Source organism: Stegodyphus dumicola, chromosome 2 (genome assembly GCF_044657685.1).
Source record: "Stegodyphus dumicola isolate Sdum_Otavi_A_Nest chromosome 2, ASM4465768v1".
NCBI classification, from domain to species: domain Eukaryota; kingdom Metazoa; phylum Arthropoda; class Arachnida; order Araneae; family Eresidae; genus Stegodyphus; species Stegodyphus dumicola.
The window spans coordinates 199,119,646-199,141,239 of record NC_140769.1 but is presented as its reverse complement, the minus strand read 5'-3'; the positions used below and the strand labels follow the sequence as shown (position 1 = coordinate 199,141,239).

The 21,594-nt window shown below is 31.3% G+C and overlaps 1 protein-coding gene across 2 annotated transcripts in view; it reads left to right on the top strand.

Moving 5' to 3' along the window:
* The window catches only part of Ythdc1 (YTH domain containing 1), a 125,201-nt gene that overhangs the window by 21,697 nt on the left and 81,910 nt on the right, over positions 1-21,594 (top strand). The window contains exons 2-6 of one of the 2 annotated variants that reach the window (XM_035366526.2): positions 372-464; positions 11,366-11,592; positions 11,718-11,850; positions 13,730-13,921; positions 20,017-20,331. In XM_035366526.2, the coding sequence (XP_035222417.2) occupies positions 372-464; positions 11,366-11,592; positions 11,718-11,850; positions 13,730-13,921; positions 20,017-20,331 (960 nt within the window). The remainder of the gene's footprint in view (positions 1-371; positions 465-11,365; positions 11,593-11,717; positions 11,851-13,729; positions 13,922-20,016; positions 20,332-21,594) is intronic. The other variant, XM_035366527.2, reaches the window with a different exon arrangement.

Sequence of the window (21,594 nt, the reverse complement as noted above, 5' to 3'; positions counted from 1 at the left end):
ATGTAATAAATGCAGTAACATATTGCTGAGCTTCCCTTGGAAAATGATATTCTAGATTGTTCATAAAAACCCTGATTCTATTTTTGAAATTTTTTGGATAACTTTGAACTCATGGGCTTGGCTTAGTTTTATTTTAAACTAGACTTCATGGAATAAAAGCAGCTTTATGTTAACTTACATGTATCTCAAAACTGAATTATTAAAATAGGTATGTTTATCAATTAATGTATTATATTTTGACAGCAATTATTTTTCTGCATGTAATGCTATTTGTTCTATTTAACAAATAATGTTTATATTGTTTAATGTTGCAATTCATACGACACTCGAATTCTTCTTTTATGGGCTCATTTAATCATTTTTAATTTTAGCTGATGTTGAAGTGAATCTGCTTGATGAATTGCTTGATCCAGGTGTAGATGATGAATTAATAGCAGAATTGGACAGTCAAGAGAAAAAAATTGGTGTGTATGATTATAATAAAGATTGTATATAAATTTATTATATCAGATCAATGATATTTCAAAACTGATATCTTTGTCAATTTTTGTGTGTGAAATTTTAAAGAGATTATAGAAAGGTACAAATATAAAGTAAAAGCTGTGTGATAATCTGTTACGTCATCCAAGTATACATGAAAATAATATTTAAATTTCGTTCATCAAATGCAAGCTTGTTAAGTTTTTTAAAATTTATCCTGTATCATTTTATTATCCTTTTGGCACTTTTTGATTATTTATACCTTTGGTTTCAATATGTGATAGAATTGCCATAGCTTCGAGTCTGCATGTGAGAATAGCCATTTCATGCATGCATTATACCCCACGCATGTTTGGAAAAGAAAAAAAAAAAAAAAAAAAAGAATATGTGAATTTATGTTAGTGTTTAACCATCTTTTCACTCAACAGTATCCACCAGGTGTAAAAGTGTAAATATCGTTCACATTCATTTATGTTTTTGATCATAACACATTGTTTCATATAAAATGTCTTTTTTTGTTATTATTGATGAACAGAAGAGTATGAATCATAAAAATAGCCAAGCAAATGGTTTCTTACCAGTGCACAAAAAACACCAAGTAGTCAGGGACCAAATTCAAAAATGCTGGGCTAACTACCTCGAAGAGTTATCTACAGACGATAATTCCATTTGGAAAACTACTTCGAGGTTAAAAAGATGCTACACAAATATTCCGCCCCTTAAAGGCCAAAATGGGATCGCATACACAGAAACTGAGAAAGCTCAGTCTCTTGCAGATCACTATGCTACTCAGTTTTCCATTAATAACATTCCTGATACTCACACAGAGCATACTGTTGCTAATACCATCACACAATTTCTCTCAAAACCACGCACAAACAACAGCATCGTAGTCAATCCATCAGATGTTCTTGGCTATGTCGAAAAATTGAAGATTAAGAAATGTCCAGGTCATGATAAGATCATCAACCTTATGATTAAAAAAATGGGCTTACTAATGATCTGCAGCCTAACCCACATCATACAGCTAATCTTCGACTTGAGATATTTTCCCTCTGCAATGGAAAACTGTGATCATAGCTCCAATTCACAAGCATGGGAAATCTCCAAATCAGCCTGATTCCTGCCATCCCATAAGTCTATTGCCTGCTTGCAGCAAAATTGCTGAATTCATTGTATTAAAAGAAATCAAAGCAGTACTGGAAAGCCAAGGACTTCTTATTCCACAACAATATGGATTCAAAAGCAAACACTCTATTTAGTCACCGAATTAATATCCACAGGCCTTAAGGATAAAAGACATATAGCTGCAATATTCCTGGACATAGCTAAGGCATTTGATCATGTGTGGCTTGATGGCCTCATTACTAATTACTTTGGGATTCCCAGAGCACATCATAAGAACGCTTTATTCCTATCTCTCAGATAGATACTTTGTCATTCGTGTAAACAAAATCTACACCACTAAACGCAAATTATGCATGGGAACGCCACAAGGATCTCTTGTCGCACCTTATTTATTCAATTTATACATGAACGATATCCCCCCCTCCCACACACACACGACACAACACTTGCTGTGTACGTGGATGACACCGCGATCCTCTTCCAAAATGCATCTTTTAGCACAGCTATACAACAGTTACAAATTCACATACATGCACTGGAATCCTGGCTTCTTAAATGGAAGATCAAGATTAATGTCGATAAAACCATAGCAATCATTTTTTCTAGGAAAAAGAAAATAGACGGAAATCTGGTTATTTACGGTACTACCATTCCTTGGGCCAAGGAAGTCAAATACCTTGGAGTTTATCTTGATCAACGTCTTGCATGGAAGCCTCACATAAAACACATAACTAACAAGTTTTGAGTCAGTAAAAAACTATTCTACCCCCTAATCGTTCGAAACAGTGTTTCAGCACTAGATGATAAATTGCTCATTTACAATGCCATGCTTCATCCCATCTTAACCTATGCCTGCCCTGTTTGGGGGTATGTCTGTAATTCCTCTATGCAAAAACTACAACAGCTACAAAGTGTCACTCTGAGACAAGTTACCAATAGTACTTGGTATATTCGAAATGATATATTTCATCAGATTAACACCCCATTTATTGTGGACTTTATGTAAGACTTGCAAAAAATTCTACAAAAATATTGCTAAATTTAATAATCCCACCATCCCAACAATGCAGTACGAATTAATGACCCAGAAAACAGAAAAAGGCCACAGGCCTTGCTTAGATTATTACTAAAATTATTATTGTAATTTAAGAAGTCATGTGCAGCCAGTGTGCTGCCATCCTGTCTCATTGTTAAAAATATTAAAAAAATGTTACTAATAATAATTATTATGTCTATAATTATTATACTGTAAATTAAGACTGTATGACTTTATGAATTTAAGTTTAGTTATGGAAAAAATTTTTGAATATTTTTCTAAGTTCAGCAGGTAAGTTTCTAAATTAAACTCCGCCCCCTCATTACTATTCAGCCGCCCTTCTAAATTCGTATCGTCTGAAAAGAGTCGTTAGCCCCTCCCCCTAGCACACAAATTCGCACTGTACCCACTCAGCTCTCTCGTAGCTTTACTGAAGATAAGCATCTAACTCCTGCCTCCTGAATAGCCACTAGCTACTGCACTCCTTCGAAGACGCCTGCACATCGTATAGCAGAGTAAACTACGAATGTATTTTGCTTCAGCATCTTTATGTATTCATGTGTTGCCTATTGCATCTTTACGAACTCTTACTACTTGCTCCTGCTGCTTCAGACTTACCCCCCTTCCCCCCCAAAAAAATTCTTCCTTTACATTAGTATTGCCTAAAACCTCCATATGCTACTCAACATTCGCAAAATTGCCTAATTGTTATATTGGGATAGGGAGTCTTCCCAGGTATCCACAAGAATGAACTTTGTTCACGAAGTGATATAATTTGCCCAACACTGTAGTTTTTTTATTCATGTGCAGTTCAATGTTGATTCATCAACTCTTAGCATTAGCTCTGGCCAAAAGTTATCAAACATTTTAAAGGATTTCCATCAACTCACTATAAAACCAAAGAAATTGTACAAATTACAAAAGCAAGTGATAACATGGAATTTTCAGATATAGAAGAAGGAAAAGTCTCAAGAATGAATGAAGGATTGGATGATCGTATCACCAGCCAGTGTAGAAGAAGCACAAGTATGAAGACAAAGCACCTTTAACTTACTAGAAGTTAAACAAATGGTTAAAAATGGTACCAGAATTGTCTGATTTTTGCTATGGAGAGTGAGCCAAATGAAGACACGAAAAGATACTGTATGAGTGTCATTGAGAAAGTGTGTGCTTCATACCACAATACTTAAGAGTTGCACCAAGCATTGTCACAAACAAAAATCAACAGCTTTTAAAAAAAAATAATTGTGTCATGTGTTAAGATGTAATAAAATCCTTTCAATTTACATTTGTTTCCCCTTTTTTTTTCCTTTCTTTTAGTTACCACAATATTTAGGCTCGTTTATGCATATGTTTTGAATCTGAATTGTACCCAACACACTTTTTCCTTAGAAAGTTAATTGTGCAGAAAGCTGTTTTGGTGTAAGTGCAGTGTGATAATTATGTAACCCTCGTGTTTATTAAGAGTTTACTGTGCACTTCTTAATTTATTATTATCATTGATACTGTTCTGTTATCAGGACTGGGTTCAAAAATGTATGTATGTATCAGGGTTCGTACGGTCTTTAAGAGTCCTTAAAAGTCCTTAAGTTTTTTGGAATCAATTTTTAGTCCTTAATTTTGGCCAAAATCGACAGAAGGTCCTTAATTTTAATAATCTGACATTTCTGTCTGTTTGTACGACTGCAATTTTGAGTGTGAATTAGCATTTTGCAGCAATATTTTTGGCGATTCACTGACAAATATGGTTATTTTTTGAATGGGTTTATGAGTTATAATGTGTTCCTATTTGTAATATAACTGGTGGAATACTCAAGTTTCTGAGCAAGAAGTGAAACATAAGCATTTCGAAGTTATTTCATTTTTTGTAATGAAGAGCTCTCAAACAACTTTCCGCTTTTGGGAATGTGAATTCTTTTAGTAAATGGTTCTAAATTTGGCGACTTATCAACATTTTGATGATTTTAAGATTGGTTTCTATAGAAAATTTTTAATTCCGAAATCTGGGAAATTTTTGACGACTTTTTTAGAACATTCTAACACTGATAAATTTCATTAAAATAATGGTAATGCATTGGAATTATATTTAAGAAATAACATTAAAATAAAGCATTTTTATTTTTCACTGTCATATTATAAAGTTCCATTTTGGCCACATATATACATATTATACAATGTTTTGAATCTGAAAAAAAAAGCAGGGTATAATGCTATAAAGCACAATATATGAAACAGTTTTTAGCAAAAGCAAAATAGCTATGTAATTAATTAAAAACGTCTTTTTAAGTTTTTCATGGTAAGAGTTTTGGTGCCTTTCTAAATTCTGCTTTCAATGCCTGCTCTAAATTCAAAAAGTTTTTCCATTTCTGGATTATGTTGCTTGGTGTGTCACTAAATTCTAAAAATTATGCCACACCAACTCTGTGACCAGACCTTACCATATGCATTTCACAGGGGCATAGCTAGAGTTTCCAGTGCCCGGGGACAACTGAAGAATTTGCGCCCCTTTCTGTATACCAAAAATGGAAAACATTTCATTAAAAAATTTCGTAGCATCAGTTTGGCACCCCTTGGATGCTGCGCCTGGTAACAGATGTCCCCCCCTTGCCCCACCCGAGCTACGCCACTGGTATTTCGTATTACTCAAGAAATTAAATTAGCAGCTTTTTCCATACATTCTAAATGTATTTTGTCTTTTAGAATAACAGAAATCTATAATTAAATCCAAAAACTGAAAAGTGAAAAGGAAACGTGTTGAAGAAACGAACTAAATATGTAAAGAGAAAGAAAATTACTCTTCAGACATATGTAGTTATTATTGTATAAATTACCCAGTTGCTAACAATTTGAGCCTTTACTATAATTTCCCATTTCTATTTCCTCACCAGAATGCAAATCACTGAGACAGTTTTTAAACTGAGATTTTTGGAGTGTAAAACAAGAGTGTGTTTCTGACCTCCACTTGCTCCCTGTATTTCCTATCAACTCGGATAATTTCCATTACCACTTCTGATATTTGAGTTTATTGTGACAGAGTTATTGAACCAGATTAAATTGACCACTGGTCTTTGACCACTAGTCCATATTTTTAGTTTGAATTTGATTCTTCTTGTTTAATTACATCACCAGAAGCTGTAATTGATTTTGTTAGCATAAGAACATGCCTTTATGTTCTAAGTTCTTTTTAAATAAGAAGCTTATTTAAATCTCTAATTTATAGTTACTTTCAGACGTAGCCATAATTTGTTCCACGTCTGTCGGGGGGGGGGCTATTTAACTTTTACCAGATCAAGTAACCCCTCTTAGGTAGTACATTGTGGAGAGGTTGACAGGAGATAAAACAGGCAGGAACTGATGAAAACAATGTTTTTCGTATTGAGACAAATTTCTAAGTAGTAGAAAAGATGCTTAAGGAGAAGGAAATCGATATAAATTAGCTAAAATGTCTGGGCAGCCCTTCAAATTAAAAAGACGCATAATTATTTTGTTGAGTTTTGTTGCTACAAAACATAAATGTTTAATGTGTAACTATCTTAATATTGTTTAAAAATCAATGTCATAAATTGTGTGTATTTTAAACTGTGAAATTTTATTAGATTGTGATATTAATAGGGTTTTTTTTAACAAATATTATTAAAAAATAAATTTAATTTGACAGTGTCCATATAAGTCCATATGACTAAGGTTATCTAATACCTAATTTAATTACTTATAACTAAGTGCTTACCCTTAAAAAGTATCTTTGCATATTAAATTGAGTTATTGCCTTTCATTAACCTTTACAGTAGTCACAAGGCAAAACACAAAAATAAAAAATTCTTGTAAAACTTATTCTTTGCATCTAGTGAAACTTAAAATAATGCAAAACAACTTATCACCTCTAGTGCTTTAGTGGATTGTATTTACATCAGGCCTTTCAGGTTTGTTCTGATCAGCAGGTCTCTCTAGGTAAGCAAGAGCAGTCACAACAGCCAGTTTTTTTGTTATGAATCACGCTGATTATGATTTTAATGCTCATTTTAACCTTTGCTGCTTGACATAAAATCTACTTACTATTTACTAAACCTCTAGACTGAGCAAGTATGTGACAATAAAAAATAAATAAATAAAAATATCATCAAATATGTCCAGTTATTATAAGTGTAAAATATTTAATGCTACTTGATAAATTTCATAATATGTATTTTATTCTCAAATGTATTAATATTTATATTAACCCTTTTCGGCAGGCTACCTTTTAAAATCGGAGTTCGGATTTAAAAAAAAAAAAAATAGGCAGTGTAATTAGGCCTAGAGGAGTACACAAGTAAAATTTTGTGAAGATAGCACTTATAATTTTAATTCTGTTAATTCTGTGTGGGTGTGCCCAAAGTGGCACACTGATTGAATAAAGCTTCAAAAAGAGTGCTGAAACGAGCATTGTTGTCAGTGAATTGACCGATGAGATGTGGAAAAACAAAGAATTCAGACTCTCAGTTGTCCTATATTATTGGTGAGCCCGGTTTAGGCAATATTTCAAGGTAAAAATTTAAAACTAATATAGAATAAGGAGATTAGCATACAGCCAAAAAAATAACATAGAAATTTCTTTTCAAACAATTCCTTTTGTAATCTAAAAAAATCTGAAAGATTTCTTTGAAAAATGAGGATCATAAAAAACTAAACATGGCTAAAATATATGGACTGATTTGTGTTGAGCTGCCATCTACTATAAATAAAGAAGGTTCAGAGTAACCTATAAATCCTTTTTCATTCAATTTTCTGTGCCTACAGAAGGAAATTTTTAGGTGTGTCCAGACCGGATACACTGTGCCGCAAAGGGATAATTAAGCTATGTTTAATAATAATGCACCCTATTTATGGAGGGATTGATTTTTAGGATGATATTAAAAAGTGAAGTTCAGGCATAGCTATAATATTTGTAATTGAATTTATTCAGTTCTCATTTGTTCATAGGTCCTTAATTTTTTTCATTAATGGTCCTTAAAAGTACTTAATTTCCATGTGCAGAAACTTGTATGAACCCTGATGTATATCCTGTATGTGTGTGTATACGTATAGTATGCATGTATATGCCCTTACATGCAAACACACGTTCATACATGTCTGAATCCTGTTCCGATAACAGAACAGTGTCTTTACATGTATATGCCCTTACATGCAAACACACGTTCATACATGTCTGAATCCTGTTCCGATAACAGAACAGTGTCTTATCATTTTCTTGCATTGTAATTTATATTTACTAATGTCTTATGTAAATATGCCAGGTTCATATTTTTTCAGTCTTTTTAGCTGTCTGGATTACTGTTTAAAAATAATCATTTGCAACTCATGTGAATAAATAATTCTTGTTGAGTTAAAATATAATCTTAAAAGTATCTAAACAGAGAAACTTGGAAATGGTAAAATTAACTTCATTGATAATATCAAATATTTTGACATCTAACAAGTGAATGCATTTAAGAAAGCATTTGTTAAGATAACCATGCATTTTGGAACTGGTCACAAGGAAAAAAAAAAGATTTGTTGCCAACTGATTTTTTTTACCAAGCTAATGCGCAAAAGGCAATGACCATTTTCAAGTGGCAGCCTATTAAGAGTTCCATACTAGAACAATCACACAGAACAATCAATCAATAAAATCAAAAGATCAAATATTTATCTGTAGTGAAAAGCTAAGTTAAAATTTTTTCCCCTTATTTCTTCCCCCATGTACGCAGTAATCTGTTTTCGCATTAAAAATAATCAGAGAATTATACAAACCTGGCATTGCACAATATCAGTGTTTTGCATCAATCAAAACAAGCATGTGATATATGCATACCTGGGTTGTCACACAAGTACTTTGTAGGTGACGTCTTGGGGTGCCACATAACTGCACTGTTTTGCGGCATGGAAACTTCATAACTTTTCGAGGGGGTGTGGATAATGAGAAAATAGCCTTTCTTATTTAGAAAAATTGTGTTCCTGTGCAAGATTATTAAAGTTGAACATTATAGTGAACATGAGTGTCCAAGATTGAGAACATGAGATTCCAAGATTGTAAAAAAATGTATACTTAAAAAATTTCGTGACTGTAGTCACAAGCAGCACTGTCTATTGAGAGGCTGGGACCACCCTGGTCAACCACAAGAGGTGTGACCAGCTGCATTCGTTGAATCGCTTCTTTGTGATCAACATGCAGTGCGCATGATCTGCATTTTCCATTGCGGCCTTTGATTACCCTTTCAACAAGGACCTTTTTGCACATAATCTGAAGCCTTATGTCCAGTAGAAGTACGAGATCTCCTTTTCAAATTTGAACTTTTGTGTGGATATTGCTCTCTTTCGAAATGTATTGAACAGATCTTGCTCCTGTAATTTTGTATAAGTTTCAGATTTAGGTTTCGATAGCAACATTGTTAGCTTGTGATCAAGCAGAAAATGACCTGTAGTCAAGGCTTCTTCAGAATCATCATTTACTCACTCGTACACTAATGGTCTGTTATTCAGATCAGCTTCTGCATCCAGTGTTAAACGACTAAGCAATTTTCGAAGACATCATTTAGTTAATCTTATTTAAACACTCGCACCATCCTCCCCACCAAACTATCCTTGGCACAATAAATTTCCAATCAATGTCATTTGTGACATAAGAATTTTGGACTGTGTTAGCCATTACGTTATTCCAGAGCAAGGCCAATTCTTTGTTTGTAGCATGGATAATGGAGGCATTGTCAGTATAGATGGTATGAGGGATAGTTCACGCCGACTAATAAATCTCTTAAATGCAGTATTGAACATATAAGTAGTCATTTCTGAAACAAGCTCCAAATGCAGAGCTTGAGTAATTGAATATGTGAATAGCATAATGCATTCTGTTTTCAAGTTGCATATTGTGTACAAAGACAATCGCTGCTGAGGCAGAGCTGTTTGTAAAATATGAATATTATTCTCAAAAGTAAATGTTTTCTTGTGGGCCTTTCTGTCAAGTCATAATGAAATCAAATCTTTGAATGTCTTCATGAAATGCATATTCTTTGGTATTCCAATTAATACCTAAAATTTGTTACAATTTTGAAGTTATCATCAACATCATTTTGTTTTGAGTGTTCATTAATTTATGGTTTGCTTTGCTAATAGCAAATCACTATGAGACATTAAACTATGCGTTTTGCTATGAATAGTCGTGGTCTCATCCCAAAATCCACTTCCATTATAAAGTTTTCCCAAAAAGGTGGTCTTTTCAAGCTGTTTTGTTGCTATAGGGTAAGTGTCCAAGGCCCAGAAAAACCAATTTGCATAGAGTATCAGCCTGCAAAAAAGGGTCTTGAAGTTAAATCCAAACAGTTGTTGTGAAAATCTATAAGAAAGAATTTTTTCATTAAGAATTTTTTTGCCAACAATGGGTTTGTTGTTCTCAGCCAGAAAAATTGAGCTATCTCTATCTTCCTCAGATAAGGTCAATTGCAAGAGAGCTTGAGTTCCATCACATTTGATTGCTGCTTTGTAAAAATTGAATTGGCTATAACATAGCCAAAACACATAATATGTATTATGTTGAAGTTAAAAAAAAATCCATTTTCATTTCACTCAACAAATCCACTAGTTGATCACAAATTATTCTAAATCATCATTATTCACATCTTTGGAACTATCATTAATTAGCATCCGTCCATTTCAAAATAAGGTGAGAAATATTTGTTCTAATAGTCTTCCTGTTTTATCATCCATAGCACCGTCTTCAAACAACATTTCAAATGCACAGTTGACAAATTCAGAGTGCGGAAACAAAATTCTAAACAATATAATTGAAGTTGCTTATTATTAACAATTAATTGAACACTTGCTTCTAACTAAAGATAACAGGAGTGTAAATGCTCAAAATCCTGCATCTATCAAATTTTGACACCAAAATATTGGGTTTGTATATGCATTTTATTTCATTATTATATATACAACTGTTCTAAACATAAACATATCATTTTACAATTTTTTTGGATGTTGCCAGATTCCAAGGTTGAATGAAACTCTGCACGTAGGAAAATCATCACTGACGTCACCCGGGACAATTTTCATTAAAAATATATAGTGAAATTTTGTAAAATAAATGGAAGTATAAGTTTGAAGTTTGCCTGATTGTGAATGATAATAGTATAGGAGCTATGCAAAATAGAATTGAGAAAATATGTGGCTTAAAGGTCAATTTATTGAATTTTTTTCACACAATATTTTTACTCTGCTAATGAAAGTATTGATATTCACTCTAATGGATTTATGATTGATTAGCAAGAGCTTCATATGTATTTTGCAGACTATTTAAAAACACTATATAGTATACTTATATCTGCTTTCAGAGTTTCTTATCTGATGAGATTTGAAGAAACAAATTTTAAACCATATTATTATGGTTATGGTGATAACAGCTTGTTTAGGTAATAAAAAAATAAGTGTCTTTCAAGTTATAGAAATTATGGATATGTATCACATTTTTTTAAGTGTGAGTTTTCTTAAATGACACGCTAAGAAAATTAGAGCTCAGTGCTTTAAAAGTACTTTTGTCTCATGATTGTCATGAGTTTGAACACGGTTAAAAATGGTTTTGTCGAGATTTCGAATACCTATGCAAAAAATATTATTTACTAAATATTATTTATTAATATAAGTTACAAATAATTATTAAGCAAATTGGGCATATGCAAAAGCAATTCATAATCTTAAATTCATCTTTTAAATTAGCTGCTAAGCCTCAAGTGAGCCCCCAAGCAAAGGTTCCAGTCAAAACATCTGAAAAAAGTACGACTAAAGTGAAGAAAGTTGTGAAAGCACAAGTAAAAGGAGCCAAACCATCAGTTTCAGGAGAAAAAAAGGCTACAGTTAAAAGTAATGCAAATGGAAGTTCCATGAGGCAAGTGGTAATAAAACCAAGTCAAAAGAGTGAAACTTCAAATGTGCCAAGCAGTAAGGTTGGTATATAACTGTTATCTGAAACTTGGTTTGCTACAATAATTCATTTTTTAAAATTATGTGTGAATGTGTTTTATGTAAAAATAATAAGAATTACATTGTTTTTTACATACACAAAAAATAGGCTCCAGTAAGGATTGTGAAAAAGATAGTGCCAAAGACAGTAAAAGCTTCTAATTCTACTTCCAAACAGTCTACAAATTCAGTTCCTACTAAAATAATACAGAAGACAATAATTGTGAAAAAAGATGCACCAGGTAAATTTATTTTTGTTATTTTACTTGTGATTATTTTCACTAAGATGTAATTTTTTTGCGGAATTTTGGTTAAAAAAATTCAATTGCAATATTTTTGTATTGAGTTACTGTTGCATTATTAAAGTTCAAAAGATAAGCACATTAAAGAATTGCCTTTGCATTTCATCAAGAGCAGCATACAGTAGAAATCTAATCACAGATCTGGATATTATTTTGTAAAATGGAAAAGTATACCTTTATGAAATGTAGTTAATCTAGATTTGTGTCACAAATTATTTTCAATGAAAAAAACTCACTCAGAGAAAACCTAAACCTCCAGTGAAAAAATTGTGACAAATGAAATTCCTTGTCACTCCATGTGTATAGTGATATTTAGGATATTCTTGCCAAATATAAAGCAGTAACAGTCTGTTGCTGCTTTTTTGGTTTTTGATTCAACTTTTTTTTTTTTTTTTTTTTTAATCATCTATCCACAGCTACGTAAGATTAAAAAATAAGTAAATTAGAATTCTGCTCAATAATATTACAACTAAAATCTTTTAAAAATAAATAGCATAAAAATGGTGACATGTCTCTTCTAAGAACTTTGGAAAACTACTCACACCCTGTGCAATAGTACTGCAACTAAAATGTTCAATAATAAATCAATAAAATGGTAGCATCCCTGTGGAGAAAGATTTAAGGAATTAGGGATTTTTAGATTTGTGAAAAGTAGTCTTTTTCTCCTGTATCTCACTTTCAAAGGGCCAACTATAATTAAAAGCCACAGAACACTGATGATTCATCTTAGATTTCATTTCCAGATTCTGAATGGCCTGACTGCAGAAAGTTTTTATGGTTTTCCTCATGTATTTTTTCCAGAGAAAACCCTTCATGAATACATCCCTTCTCATAGGCAAGTAGCCCTTGCATGCATTGCCTAAAGAATAATAATAATAAAATCCAATGCATTCCTTTAAAGATCTGGTATGTAGTTCTTAATGCTTTAATATTAATCTCTATTAGTATCTCATTATTTAAGTGCACTTTGTTTAATTTATGCCTTAACCGCTTACCTATTGGAGTATATTTCAGGAAAACAGTATTTACAGCTAATCCCACCCATCTTTCAAATAAATGTGCAATTGGATTTCATTAAGCATTCGATAAAGGAAAACATTCATGTTAGGTTTTACATAAATTCCCAGTTTGGCTCAATTGAGTTGCCTGAACTGGATTCAGGTGACATTGGTAAGGGGTTAATAAAAAATATATATTTTAACATGTTTTTCTTATTTATTTTAAATATTAAACAATCCATGTCTGTTTTTATATCATAAAGCTCTTAAAATGTGAGAGGTGCAAAATTAGCTCAACAAGAATTCTGATATGAAAAAAGCATATCACATACTTTAATTTTGGCATACAATAACTGTGTAAAAGTCTTAGAACAAAATTTTATTTTAATGGAGACCTTTGGATTGGCATTTATTTCTTTTTTATGCATATAGTATCACTTTCATGATTAATTTAAATACAAGAAATATTAAGGCATTCATTCCATTGTATAAAAATAATTATAAATATGGTAGAAGGCTAGTGCTCACCCATGTGAAAGACTTTGCGTGTTGCTATTAGATGTTAACCTTCCAAGCAGCTGAACCATGCATACGTTTGAAAATATTTGTCGTAAAATCTTTACAAATGCAGATATCCAGCTTAAAATAATATATATATTGGAAAAAAGGAAACAAGGTACCAAAGAGAGGGTTCATTTTGGAATTATAATCAAGGAAATATCACTGACCACATGCCCTTGGCTGCTTGGAGGGTTAATGTTTTGTAAGAATGGATGGTGTGGACTTTTCCTTGAATGTATCTTTTCCTTGTTTTCTTTTAGCATCTACTGCTAAGGTTGAATCTGCACCTAAAAGATCCATTCCTGCAGGTATTATATCTGCACCATCAACAGTTAGGAAGTCTGTAAAAGTAGTTCAAAAAAAACCTGCTCCTGCTCCACAAAATCCACAGCCTGTTGTGAAATGTGTTCTGAGAGGCACAGATCAACAGAGCAAAGCCTTGGCCAACAAATGTAAATTTGTCTTTTTATCATATTTTTAGCATTTTTATTATATTTCGTATTTAGAAACATGAAGAAACGTTTTGCATAAAATCATCTGTATGTTTTTAAGAGCTCCAGAAATTTATTTGAATAAATCATATGTAAATTAAACACATGAGTTATTAACATATACTACATAAATAAGTTAGAAGGCATACTATCTCTTCGTTCAGTGAATTAATTTGCAGTATATTTTCAATTTGTCATCTATGCTGATAAACTAACTTCTTTCTTCAAACAGTCACATATAAAAGAGTAACATCCTTTCAGTAATGATAATATATTAATCTAAGTCATTGGTTTCATTTTGCTGACTTGAATGGTTAGCTTAAAATCTTCATTCATTTTGTTCAAATGCAGATTTTAAAATGAAGAGTGCATTCTTTTGTATACAGTAGATAAGGCAGTGATTTTAGACTCAAACTGAACATATGTTGAATCCTAAAACTAAAAACAGAGAGCTCTTTTTTTTTTTTTTTTATGAAAAATTTTTATCAACAAAATAACAGATGTTTCAACTAAATTTTAAATTTCCTTACTAAATATTTATCAAAATATACATAAATAATAATGGCATAAAGGAAAAAAAATTATAATATTTATATATGAAATCTAAAGGTTGGTATCGGCAAGAAATTTTTGTCTGTTACATTTTGTAATTCCAGTAATTGACAGCGAATTTTTAGAATGACATTTATTTCAAATAATTTTAATGTGTTAATTTATCATTAACTTACTTTATGTTACACTAAACATAAATAATGAAAGCATTTTAAGTTTTCAGAGAAAATCTTCCAAGTGGGACAAAATTTGAGAATAAATAATAACAATGTCATCTCTTTCTCTTATTCACAAATCTTTCTTTGGAACATAAATAAAAAATGTATTTGTTTGGAAATAACCATATACTTGTTAATTTCTTACTACAGCTTGATGATTTTTTGGTTCTGGTAAAGTTTGTAGCCTTGGGAAAAAATTACTAGAAATTATCTTCATTACAGAATGTAGATGCTCATCCATCAATTGGGTTTTTTCCTCTATTAATTTTCAATTGTAAGAAAAAAATTTTCACATATAGATATATTTCCGAACAAAGCAATTCTTCTTAGTAGAAAAATTTGTAATTGAGCATATTTATCTTTTGACAGGTATGAATAAAAATTAATCGAATCTGTATCTTCAAATCTTTGAACAAGATTTATTTTACACTAAGTTAATTAGCTCTGTTTCTAAATTTTCTGGTGTATTACTTTATTTACAACAAATACATTACTGAAATGTGTTCGCATACTGCAAGTTTCAGACCATTGAGGTAAGGTAATCTGTTTAAAGTGAAAATTTAGTGTCTTTATTGAGCTGTTTTAGCTGTTAGTTAAAGTTTCTAATCATAATTGCTTTTTTGAAATGAAACATTTACTGAACATTGTAATGATTAATAAATAATTTTATTTATTTATTTATTTCAGCGATTCGTATTATACAATTATATTATTATTAGCAATTGATATTATTGAATACCAGATATTGAAACTGTTGCTGTAAATTTTTCAAAATTTAAAGAGATGTAATTATTTAAGAACACATTTTGAAGAAGTGCATTTGCTTCCTTTTCTATACATATTGATTGTCCAAAATGCTATTGCAGACACATAAAAAGAATGAATTGTCTAACTAGTAGAACATAATAGTACCTTTGGTATCCAAAACTGCCTGAATTCTTCGTTGAATAGAAGTATGCAAATTCCGACTGGTAGTTATAAGTATTTTATACTATTATTTTACCTGAAATGCTCAATGCAGATCACAAAAGTTCAGTGATTCTCAACTTTTTTTTCTTTTATGGTGCACTTTTAACAAGTTAAAAATTTGGCAACACCCTAATGATAAGATAAATTAAAAAGACTTACTTGGTTGGTTGATATACCTATAACATATTTTGTAAAAATAAACTTATGATATAACTATGATAATGTTATATGATATGTAACTTATGTTAATAATTTTTGATGAAATATAAAATAAAATTGAATTACAAAATAAATGAAATGCTTATTTAATGATAAATTACAAATTACATTGAATGCAAAATTTGATGTTGGTGGTCTTTTTTTTTTTTTTTTTTTTTTTTCATTTCTATTTGAGCGTAAAAAAGATAATGCTAATCTTATTTCTTTATTTAGATTTAAAATTGTGTATCCTTTTTCTCGTTCTAATATTGGTCAAAGCTGAAAATCTGAATTTGCACAAATAAGATGTGAGAAATTATGATAACACACTGAAAGCTTTTTGTGATATTGTTGAATAATCGTATCTAAGATTAATCCAGAATGAATTAATCAGGGTTCGTAGCGGTCCTTATAAGTGCTTATAAGTCCTTATATTTGAAAATAAAATGTAAAGGCCCTTATAGGTGCTTACTTTTTCTTTAAAGCCCTTATTTTTTTGTTTTTAGTTCTTATTTTTTGCTTTTAGGGCTTTTTTTAAATGAACGTGCAATTTTTCCCCGTACCAAAACTAAATAAACAACTTTTCCTCCTAATATGGAATGTCAAATGGTGAATCATACTCCTGGAAATAGCTTTTCCCCCTTTCTTTGCATTAACATAACCTTTGGTGTGTGCAGAGAGTACAGACAGGTGCCCATCGTTTTATTGGTCAAAGAATTGCGAAAGCAGTAGGAAATTCTGGTACATTCAGCATTCTTTTCCTCCCACCCAAATACTACACACGTTTGAATTTCTATCAAGATCTTAATAATTTGCATTCTTGTTCTGCTTGGTCAGTTCATATTCGTGTTTATTATGATCGTTATGCTTATATTATATGTATGAATGTTTATAATAACATAGTTGCAGTAACTTCCAAAAATAGTTGTGTTTTAACACAAATTAGCTTTCTAAGGAATAATATTTGGAATGGTTTAAATAAAGGGGAAGTAATCGAATAGTCAAAATAATTTAATTTTTTTGGCCAATACTTTATACAGTACGAAGGTTGGGAGATTCTCCCCGTTCTCTTTTCTCTGCAAAATCTCGAATATTGAAACTGTTACAGTTCGCTGCAAAACAAGCAATGGATTTTTTTTTTTTTTTTTTTTTTTTTTTTTTTTTTTTTTTTGTCACTTTACAATCTGGATTAAATAGGGCTAAAAGTTCTGCGGTCTACCAACCCAAGCAAAGAATGATTCCATTCTGGAAATTTAACGCAGGTTGTTGAAAATTAGAATGAAAAACACCCCAGATTGGTAAGTCTCTTTCTTTTCCTTTATTTAATTCTTTATTCTTCTTTATTCTCCTTTATTCTCCCAATACCGGCAGCTATTGATTCCGATTGCATAACATCAGGTAGGGAAGAATTACGGCGCACGTACTGCGCAATAACGTTTGCGATATTTTGCAGAGATAATTAATTTTGATGTTTGGTCTGAGATTTGTTTATGAACACTTAAAAGAGTTTTGCTATGCTTGCTAAGCAGAATATTTTTCAGTTCCGTTGGTTTATTTTTATATGATGCACATATCGAAATGTCAAAAGCATTTATTTAGTGGAAAAGTCTAAAGAACGGCTACAGTCTACCCCCACCCCCTCCGCTCCTCTTTTTCAAGAAGTTACGTTCGACTGTCCGAATATTCGCCAATTTCCAAGTATGCCGGTTAGTTAAGCTTTTACTGTTAAAGGATGACTGTATGAAGCAAATTTCTGTCTTCTGATTTCAGAAATGTTCCTCTTTTTTTACTTAAATTACTTTGCTTGCAATATCTGTTAAGGGAAAACTGATATACAATGAAAATTTAGAAAATGTTTAGAATTTAGATTTAAATTATTTAAATATCAATATGAGTGGAAAAATAAATTGTATTTATTGTTAGGTTCCAAGCGAATACAATAAATATTATTATTTATTTTCTCTATTTTGAACTGAAATTTCATCATTAAATCTTGTAATATAGTTTAGCTCTGCATAGTTTTTTCCGTCTCATTGTAAACTAGTTCTGTAAATTGAACTGTTATTTAAAATTAAAAACAAAAAAAAGTAATTATTTTCCATGGTTGAGGTAATGCGTATTCTCTCTTAATAAATACTGCATTTCTCATATTTTAAATTACGAATCTAATTTTTAAGGTTATGCAGTTGTGTATAATGTAATTAGACAGGTGCTTATTATTATTATTTTTTTTATTTTTTTTATTTATTTTTTTTATTTTTATTTATTTTTATTTTTTTTTCTCCCCTTAAAATGTGCTTGAAGAGTGCTTATAGGTGCTTATTTTTTTAACTAAAATGTGGCTATGAACCCTGTTAATTGATTCTTTTGAATGATTCTTTTCTTTCAAAGTTAGTCTATACACTGTGTTATTTATCACAAAGGAATTTTGAGCTCAAGCATTTTTTTTTTTTTTTTTTTTAAATTTGGAAAAGAAATGAAAAATTCTTTGCTCTAGTATTGTTAAATGATGAATAACTATTTTATGAATTATTTTGTAACAGTCTTATGGACACTGGCTTAAACTTCTCTAAACTACCTTCTTCTGCATTAATCTCACGTTTTCAATCTAACAATTTATTGGTTGATGTTAAAATATTTTCTTTCGATTCTTGGATACTTGTATTATACTTGTATGTTATTAAAAATTGCAAAAATATCAGATGATGAAGCTAGCTTAGCACACCAAACTTTGTCATTTAACAAGTGAACAAAATCGTTATCTTCTTCAAGAAATATCTCATTTTTAATTAAAGCAGCATGTGAAATAAAACTTTCCTCCTGGATAACGGTCAAACTTCCATATGGAGTACCAACAGTGGTTCATTATGCTTTAATGAACAGCACTTTTATTTTTATTTATTTTTTATGGGGGAAGGAAACATCCTTACTTATACAGGGCTCAGGTTTGTAAACAGTGTGTTCTCTCTAATATTTGTACTACTGATGTGTAAATTTATTTGTATTCAAACTGCATAGCCTGGCATAATTGATACAATAGGCGACTTTTTAATGGTTTTGATTTTATATAATTAATCATTTTAACTGTTCTAATCCAATTTCAATTCTGATGGTTATTGTTTTGTAATGAGTGCTTTCCAATGGAAAAAACAATGGATAACTAATATATCTCTAGTATGTTTCCTTATATATTCTACAAATCTTTTTATTGATCCAGTCACAGCCAAAGCACTTATGTAAATACCAGTGCATATAACTCAGGTGAATGTGGGCATTATTATCTTGAAAAATGCATTTACCTATCTGTGCCATCTGAATGTCAAGATAGCTTAACATGATTATAAATTCACTATGATTTGCTCTTCATTGTAAAGGTGATAATTGGTCCTAAAGCAAACTACAGTATGACTGTTCAAAGCATTACTGTGAACCACTATTTGTTGTAAGCTTTAGCCTGTGCTTTTCGTTGCATAAACATGTTCCTGATATGGGGAATATGCAAAGGTTTACTCATCTAAGCAGTATGTTCTAAGCAGGATTTTGCATTTGTGATCCTCATAACAATGTAGTGCATATGTTGCTTGATTGCAACTTGGATTAATTGACTGGCCAGTCCTCAATTATGCAAGGCTAAGTTTGTTTATTTATTTATTTATTATTATTATTTTAAGTATGTCCTTATGTCAGGTTTTTAAGTTTTAATTAAAATTTCATGCCCGCTTTTTCCAATTTCTGCATGAAGTGCTGTTTTCTGCATTCTTTACCTTTACCCTCCTTCCACTTTTTTAAGGTTTTCTTGTATCTTTTAGCATATATATAAACTGCCCTTTTGCAGATCTGACTTATTATCCAAGGAATGATGTTTTACAAGAGAAAGTTTATTTAGGCTAATAATATTTTCCAATAAATTTTATAATGCTTTTCTATTGTTTTTATTCTCCATTCTTTTGTTGAAATTCAAAGTTCATTATCTCTTACTCTGCTGTAAATTTAGTATTAAGTCATAATCAAAAGTGAAATAAACAGTGTGGCAGATAATAAAATTTCATTTGTAACATATATTTTGAAAAAAAAAATTGCTTTTAAATAATGTATACATTTTTCTCCCCTCATTTCTAGCCTTTTCCCACAGCAATAGTTCCAGTCGAGAGAAATCGCACCCAGAGGTCATGAAAAAGCATGAAAAACATGAATCTGTAGAGAGCAAAATTAATTTGTCTGCTGCTTCAGATGATGACCTTCCTGATGAAAAAGATAAAAGTGAAATCAAAGATAGCAAAAATGCATGTTTCAGTACAGTGAGTGATGCATCAAGTTCCATTGCAGATGACGTCACATGTTCTTGTGGTCGCAGTAGTGTCATGTCATCCTCTCCATCGATGTCTCGCTCTGCATCGCCAAGTGCATCTCCTTCAAATTCTGATTCTGAGTCAGGTTATTACAATTCCTGTAAACTCTTTTTAGGAATTCTTTTATATGCTTGTAAAATTTTTATTTTATCTGCATAATTTAATAACATTTATAATCTTAACCTTTAAACTAATTATACATCTGTGATGGTCATTTCCTTGTTCAGTAACATTATAGAGATTTGTTGAAGTCTATGCATCATCATTCCAGTTTAGCACCTGAATTTCTGATATGAGCGGGTCTTTGATACAGGTTTCACACATAGCTAGTATTTTAACCAATCAGTTTTATGTGTTAGACCTGTTTTAGCTTTTTTTTTTGTCTCGCATCTTTAAGGGCTTTCATGAAGCTTTTACCAGCAGGATATTGCATTATCTAACATCACATGCAGTGTCTTATATTTTCTTCACAGATAACATGTTCTAATTCTGCATTGATCAGCACATTCATCATATCGTTACTCTCTTAAACGTGTCTGGATTTTGTTCAGGGATGCCGGAACAGCCTCGTAATTATTTTTAATTCTTCATAGTGGTTTTATTTTAATGCATATGTATCCAGTTCCTAAGAAGAATAAAGAAGTTCCTAAGAAATCCTTAGAAGTTAAGCATTATGTCACCAAATCATAAGCTTTCAAAACACGCACTACAAACTTTGTACATGAGAAAATACAGTATCAATATGTGTGATCAGCTGCCATTATACACAGGGTGATTAGAATTCCCTTTTAAATTTTGAACATTTCTAGTATAATAACTGTAGCCAAAAAGTACACAAATGTAAATTGGGAGCCCCCTTTTCTTTTGTTGGGGGAAGGGGGCAGCATGAACTGTTGAAGTGTAGTATACTAAACATGCTGCGATGGTGGCTAATGCCACAATAACAAGAAAGGAATGTGAACATTTTTAAAAGAGAAGGGCTTCTGATTTTCATGAGCTTGTTGAGCTTTTTGCTTGCTAGATTAAGCACGTTTCTGGAAATTACTTTCCTTTCTCTACACTCTTTATGTACACATATAAAAAAACTTTGTGTGAAATTGTAAGATATATGTAAGGTAAAAAATATATATATATATGAAATATAATTTCTCATACATTATTTGTTTTGTGCAGCCGGGGCAACAAGAATGAGACAAATTTTGGAACATAAAGTGCTAGGTTTATTTTAGCATCCATCTCACAAGCGTTCTTTTTGTACCTTGAGCAGAAGCCCTATTTATACCTAAGTGTGCGTCACGAGGGTCATCCAATCAGCGATATTAATTGAAATCACGAGGTGACGCTATCT